The 7,543-nt window shown below is 39.8% G+C and overlaps 1 protein-coding gene across 2 annotated transcripts in view; it reads right to left on the bottom strand.

Moving 5' to 3' along the window:
• Window positions 1-1,921: 1,921 nt before the first annotated feature.
• The window catches only part of LOC106745233 (voltage-dependent T-type calcium channel subunit alpha-1G), a 69,554-nt gene continuing 63,932 nt past the window's right edge, over window positions 1,922-7,543 (bottom strand). For both annotated transcript variants that reach the window (XM_014620647.1, XM_014620648.1), the window contains 4 exons: window positions 5,897-6,189; window positions 5,545-5,809; window positions 4,736-5,001; window positions 1,922-3,615 (listed from right to left, as the gene is read on the bottom strand). In XM_014620647.1, coding sequence (XP_014476133.1) covers window positions 2,764-3,615; window positions 4,736-5,001; window positions 5,545-5,809; window positions 5,897-6,189 — 1,676 coding nt within the window. In that variant the 3' untranslated portion in view covers window positions 1,922-2,763. The remainder of the gene's footprint in view (window positions 3,616-4,735; window positions 5,002-5,544; window positions 5,810-5,896; window positions 6,190-7,543) is intronic.

The raw sequence follows: 7,543 nt of genomic DNA, 5'->3' as shown, positions 1-7,543 counted from the left end.
ATAGCGTTTTGGAAAGCTCTCGAGGTAAGCTACAAGAATATGCATTGAAAAATGGGGGTTTCCATTTAAGAAATTAAAGGTGACCTTCACGTGATCTTCAAACGACTATCCAAGGTCAAACCAATGACACCATCTTATGTGCCCCTTGAAGTCACAAAACTTTTATCTGAAACATTTTTCTTTAAAATGTCGCGTTTACGAAAAAATCGGGTGAGACGGGTGGTCTGGGACACCCTGTATATATATATATATGTGTGTGTGTGTGTACTCGCTATGACTGCCTAGGTCATAGGTGTATGTATGTACAGTATATAGAGCTTCTATTTTTATCTTCTCGTCTCTATATTTATTCCCATGCAAAAGCCACCAGAACATTAGTTTTCTTGTTCTTAAAAAGTCAGCTACATTCTTAATTGTTGCCTTGTTGTCGCTCATATTGCTGCTGCTGCTGTTACCGCCGATTTTACGATCTCATTGCTGATATTTGCTCTTTTTTTACCGTTAGGAGATATACTACGATTAAAGTATATCACAGATATCAACGAGAAGAACGTTCTAGAGTGTGAATAGAGAGAAGTGAACGAAAGAAAGATAATTTCACCAATTCCCATGACTCACCGTTCGAATAATCATGATTTTATTCCATGATTTGACCGATTGAACTTTTTGATAAATCCAATTCTTCGGTCGGAAAGAAACTAACTGGAAAATCAAACCAGTATATAAATAAACTTCAGTTCACATAAACTTGATATTTGTAATCAATGTCCCGTACAGCACAAATGTTCGAAAGACAAAAGAAATTCTAGAAACATTCCGGAGATGTTCGAATATTCCTGAGACGTTCCTAGGATGTCGATGGTATATTTGTGTTATACGGGGTATGATTACAATGTCTAATTAATAATAATCGAAAATAAGTATCGTTCGCACAAAGAAGAATTTCAATTCACCGACTCAACACAGACCATTAATTGTTCGTCGGTTTTTCGATCTGCTCGAATTGCTAGAATAGAATTTCTATTCTTGATTCTTCGGACGGCGACTCGCGCGCTATTTTCACGAGTTCTAATCCGCGATAGAGAGATAAGAAAAAGGCGAGACAGAGTGGTCCAATTAATTGAGGTTGTCGACTTAATTCTGCGACGTAAGATCTATCTACTGACTACTGAAATTCTCTCTCTCTCTCTCTCTCTCTCTCTCTCTAATTTTTTTTCGACACGATTCCTAACGTCGTTCTTCTTCCTATCAGATCCTACAAGTTCGACTTCCACGACACTTCGGAAAAAAAAACGGAACGCGGAGTCGATTCCGTTGGCAATAAAAGATTGTCATAGGTTTTTAAGTTGCGCTATGCGCGCGCGCACGCATGGTGCGCATTTTTACATAGCTGTGCGCTACGCATTCGTAGATTTTCCCTAACTGTACATTGTTTATGTTTGCACAATTGCTTGCACAAACGGGATGGTTGTGCTTTTTTTTTCTTTTATATATATTCTCCCTCATCTCTGCTTCTTTCCCGACCTTCTTTTTCAACCCTGAAGCTCGGTCTTCCTTGAAAGAAAATAAAGAAAGAAATGCTCGGCTCGTCTTCTTTTTTCTTTTTAGCAAGTTCACGGCGGCGAAGTGACTAGAGTATAACGACTATATTGTCATGCACTACAGTCTTTCTTAGAGCCCTTTCTCGTGTCCGCAAGCCCTCAGCCGTCAGCTGGTTTATTTCTTGGATAACACCGCGCTTTCAGCCTCGCGCTGTGACTTTCCACTGACGTAGTACGGTACAACTGGTATTTGCCGATATCTAAATAAAATTATCTAAATAATCATCCAGATGAATAAATAGATCATCTTTATATTTATCTAGATGAAAAAAGCACAAAAATATATTCGTCTTCATTTTAGATAAAAAATATGTTATCTCATCTAAAAATGATCTGAAATGATGTTACGGTCCATATTCTGAACTAATTTTTCGATAAAATGAGCGAAATAATATAGACCTATACGTTAAGCCCGTATCAGACTAGGGATTGGAGATTAGATTCCAACAAATTTCAGCTTTGTCTTTTTTGGTCTGTTCTTCTTAGCTATACTGCTGAACCGCAATAAGTTAGAGCGAAACAAAAATATGTCACACTAATTTATTGTACCAGTTCAGCGGTGCAACCAAAAAGAATAGATCATTTTTTTCAATTGATCAATCGATTTTAAGCCCGTATCTAACTGTCGACTGTGAAGGCCGATCCGATTACAACTGCCAATTCTTAACGGACCAATTACAATACATCACGCTTCACTATGATAGGCCCTTCGAGAATCGATAGTCGTAATCGCCAGTCAAATCGGTCTTCACAGTCAGTAGTCTGATATGGGTTTTATAGAAAAAGACTGAAATAATGCGTTCAGAAAACTCAGCGATTAGTGAGTATAGTCAATGATTATTGGTCTTTCTCGCTAGATCTTTAAATTTAGTGTGATTACGTTGACGAATTGCTTAACCGTATGCAATTTTATGATCGACGTAATTTTCATTATAAATTTCTATAAAGTCTCTCATGCAAAAACAATATCATCTAGAAAATTATTCGGATAAATAGAGCCATATATCTTAACTTTCATCTGGACAAATTAAAAACAAAATCATCCTCATAAGATGAATCTTTCGAACTTTCATCCCATCTTCATCCGGATGAAGATTTGAAGTCATCTGAGGCAAACACTAGGGGTGTACAATGAAACTTCGGCTCGTTTGCTTTGGATTCTTTAAGAGGAATCTGGAGATCTGCCGACAGAGGACGGTCTCTTGGCTGAGATCTCCCTGTCGTTCTCTGTGCAAGCACTATCACTGCTGCCGTTATCGCTGCCATCGTCGCCGTCGGTGCCGCCGTTTTTCATCGTCGTGCTGGAGGAGACGGTGGTCGAAGGTGCGTCCAAGGTGTCATCGCTGCGCAGCGGGCGACGATGGCCGTTGCTGCTCGCCGAGTCCGTGTCGTCTACATATATCCTCACGTCGGAGCCGATGGCGCCGCCTTCGCCGATGTGCACCCCGGCGAGTACACCGCTGCTTCGGCTGATGCTGCCCGCCGCGCTCAAACTGCCCGCGATGCTGCCGCTCTCGTTGCCGCACGGCGACAGGTCGTCGGCGGCGTAGATGTGCCCGTAGCCTTCGCCGCGAATGGCCGCGCTGTACTGATCGCTGGAACTGGTGGCGGCGGACGTCACCGCGTCGTGCGTCCTTAATTTCGTCGGTCTTCTCTCGTTTATGATCGACTGCACGTCGAGGTCGTCCATGGTCACCATCGGCGCCGCGCGTTTCTCCTCCTTCGGTTTTTGTTGCTGATCTTCCAAGCGAAGCTTGCCGCCAACGTAACCGTTCGCAATGCTGAACGTCCGTGTGTCGGCCGCTGCGCTCGTGTCCGATTGCATGTCGCTGGACGTCCGGCGAGTCATCATCGCTTTGGACGGGTAGATGTCGGCGGTCGGCATGAGGAAACGGTCGCTGTTCAACTTGGGCGGTATGTTGAGGTTGCTGCTCGAGCCGGCGGGCGTGATCGAACCGGCCGCCGGCCTGCTTACACTCAACAGAGACTTGTTCTCCTGTGTCTCGCTGGTTGTCTGTAAAATTGACGCGTTATATACGAAGGTAGATTGAAACATTTCTAACCTGGCCAAGAAAGAACGAGAGTTCAGAGAAATTTCAATACTTGTCCGATAGATTGCACTGAAAGAAACACAAAGAGCTAAGTTTCATGTCATTCCAACAATTAGCTTGTTTCTGACAGCCTTTTGTGTGATAGTTTGTCAGCAATGGAGAAATTGGAATATCGCGCCGTGATAAAATTCCTTCATCTGAAAGGAAAACTCCTACGGAAATTAAAGTTGAATTAGATTCAGTGTATGGATATGCTGTTCCTTCGTTTACGACCCTGAAAACCTGGGTTACTGAATTCGAACGTGGCAGAACGAGCATTTTTTGACGAGAAACGCTCTGGACGACCAAAAACCGCAACAACGAACGAAATGATCAATTATATTCACCGAATTGTGATGGACGATCGTCGATTAACTTTGAGAGAGATAGTAGAGGCCGCTCATACGAACGGACGCATAACATTTTACGTAAAGAATTACGTATGAGAAAGCTGAACGCGTGTTGGATACACTGTTGATCAGAAACGAGATCGGTTGGTTGGGCATTTCACGATCGTATCTCGAGTGTTTCAAGCGCGATGAAAAGGATTCTTTACGGCGTTTTATTACTATCGACGAAACTTGGCTCCTCCACTACATTCCGGGAAGAAACTTTCGTCGGATGCTGAAGTGATAACCGTCGTGAATGACTATTTTTCGAGTTTAGACAAAAATTATTATACTAAAGGAATGAAAAGTCCAGAAAAATGTTGGACCAAGTGTATCGAGTTGAAAGGAGACTATGTTAAGAAATAAATTTCATTTGGCCCGGAAAGATGTTTTTTCTTAGTCAGGTCGGGAACTTTTCAATCTATCCTCATAGCATATGTGATTTTTAAAATAATTACAAAATTTGTTTTGCAAGAGCACAATGTAAAAAGAAGTCACAGAATAGGAAACAGATCCAATGAAGAATATAACAATAATTACTTTATTTATTTAGCTTCGCGGGAAAAAATGGCTCAGGACTTTTGGCTAAAGTTTTCACAAAGAAAGCGCCACATAAATGGCAGACGAGGAATATTTTACATTTGGTACACCTCACCTGCGGCTTTTGACGTTGCACGTAATCGATGGTCTGATTAGCGGCGGCGTAATGGCGATGCGGAATTATTCGAGGTACGGTTAAATTGCTGACCGGCTTTTCGAATACCTCGGAGACCTCAAAGTGCATCGGTAGTAATGACCTTCGTTGGTGATGACCCGAATGGAAGGTTTGTCGGCGTTTCGATTTAAACTTGGACGGTCTTGAATTCGAACGGTAATACGAATTGCGACGTTTCTCGTCCAAGGACATGGAAATCGAGGCGTCTGAAAATACGGATGCCAATGCGCTAATTAAAGAATAACATATTAAATCGATTTCATGATGAATATATAAATACAAATGAACAAATATAAATTACAACTACTTAATTTTAAATTAAAAAGTAACTTTGCTGGTAACGCCGTTATAATTGCTCTTTTTCAGTAACGGTTTAGAAACGGTGTTTTTTTCTTCATTAATAACAATAATGGTAACGGAATTACAATTTTTGGATAACGCCTAGCAAACACCATATTGCAATTGCATAACGGATCGAGTGTCCCCCAAAGATCAAGAGTGTCCCCAGGTTCCTCTATATGGAATAGACCTAACAAGAACTAAAAGAATCTCCGTAACTTGGCAAAAAAAATAACAAAAATTGTAACGATTCATTATTTCTTAAAAAACGGTAACAGTAACGAATTATTTTCCAAAACGAATAATAGATAACATAAACGAGTTATTTTTAAAAAGTAACTTTTCCAATTCTGTATTTGCCAATAAGTCGATACTAGCGTGTCTATGACAACCGTCGATAATGTTCTCACCATCGATATTCCTTTCTCTCGGTGGATTATAAATAAAGTTCGCAGGTAAGGAACGAACTTTGGCTAGTCCTGGTCTCGCGGCGCATATTTTCTCGTTTCCTACCATAGACTCGCGCTCTCTGTCTTCGTCATCTTCATCCTCACCGTCCAATCTACCATTCATCCCTATATCATCCTCATCTTCCTCCTCCACTTCCAAAAGCTCTTCCTGTTCAGCGGCCAATTCCCTCTCCAACTGCGTCTCCATATCAAGCTCATCTTCCATCTGTGAAATTAAAGCGTTATATCTTGAAGCTTTTTTGTCGTCCGGGTAAAATCAGGTATCATCTTCGTTGTATATCCCGAACGTCACCTGTTTGTGACTTTCCTCCAGGTGTTTCATTAGCACAGCAACAACGACGTTCACCAGCACAAATTGCGCCATCAGAACAAAAATGACGAAAAATATCGGAGCGATGATGGTGCTCACGCAACAATTTTTCACGCAGTCTGCAGCGTCATCGCAATCGTCCCTTAGCGTGTCCTTCATGATTCCATTCCAGTTGTCGCCAGTGGCGACCCGGAAAAGCGTCAAGAAGGCCATGCCAAAGTTACTAAAATGCGCGTGCTCGCCAAGACCTTGGCAAGGCATGTCATCGCTGCATTCTGTCATAGAAGATTAACATACTTTGATTTATGTTAATCCTGATTACCGATTACAACAGGAAATGCTATCGTTGTGTAAATTTTTGTGTAATCACGGAAAGTACATCTAATTTGTGCGTAAGTGATTTAAAAAATTCGTATAAATTGCACGAATATGTTATAATTTTCTCGCTATAATTTGTATTTATTTTTATTAATATTTATTTAAGACTGTTTCAAAGAACATTTGTCTAAAAAATATTTTATCGTTTGAAAAAGCACTCAATAATTATGCATATTAAGGGACACCATGACTCTCGTACATGTTATCGAGGCCATGACTTTATGTGATCTTCAATCTGTCGGACATTTTCTTTTTATTGAGATTTAAAGGAAGGAAGTTGTTGAGACCTATCTACTGTGCACAGAGAAAAATAAATTATCACTTTATATTCTTCATATAAGACATCGAGAATAATGTAATAACAGTTAATATGCAATGAATATTGACATAATCCTTTCAATCTGAATTTTTTTGAGAATTGAAACATATCTTGTCTAACTATTTTTAAAGTTATTCGGGGTCCCTAAATACGAAAATAACATCAAAATATAAAAATAAAAAATGGCGGGCTCCATTGCTAATGCAAGAAAAACAAATAATAACAAATATATTTTTTTTTAATATAGTGTGCTTATTCAGTTACAAGATTTTTTAAAAATAAAGTAATCAACTAAAAATAGGAGTGTGTCTGTTATTCTAATATTTCATGTCCAGATTGAAATGTTATTATTTTATCATAATATAATGTCATACTGTGACTTCAACTTAATATTGTTTTAAGCCAGTGGCACACGATGCTTGTTTTCGTGCTGGATTGTTTGCTGGATGGAAATACTGCGTACTGATCGGTGTATTGTCATCCATTTTTGGAAATGTGCCAATGTGTCAGAACGCAGTATCCAGCAAGCAATCCAGCACGAAAACAAGCATCGTGTGCCGCTGGCTTTAGCGATCATTACGTGATTAACATGCAGTAACATTTCAGTCATGTTACACACTGTAATATAATACAAATATTACATTGCGATATATATCATATTTTAACATCTTGATAACATTATTACAATATTACATGCTGTGTCGATTATAGTGTCATCAAAACAGCGTTTGCACAATGCCAAGTCAATATTTGAATATACAAAACACATTAAATATACAAAATACATATATGTAGCCCATTATTTATAAATATAATATCTTTTATTGTGAATGACAAGTTCAGAGTGTGAATTGATTTTGTCAACGAACAATTGTGTCACACGAAAGAATATATTTTGCCTCTAACCTCGCCCCCCCCCCCCCCCCCCCCCC

Source organism: Dinoponera quadriceps, unplaced genomic scaffold (assembly GCF_001313825.1).
Source record: "Dinoponera quadriceps isolate SergipeBrazil2010 unplaced genomic scaffold, ASM131382v1 scaffold1270, whole genome shotgun sequence".
NCBI classification, from domain to species: Eukaryota; Metazoa; Arthropoda; class Insecta; order Hymenoptera; family Formicidae; genus Dinoponera; species Dinoponera quadriceps.
The sequence above is the reverse complement of the archived record's forward strand: the minus strand, read 5'-3'. Positions and strand labels throughout refer to the sequence as shown.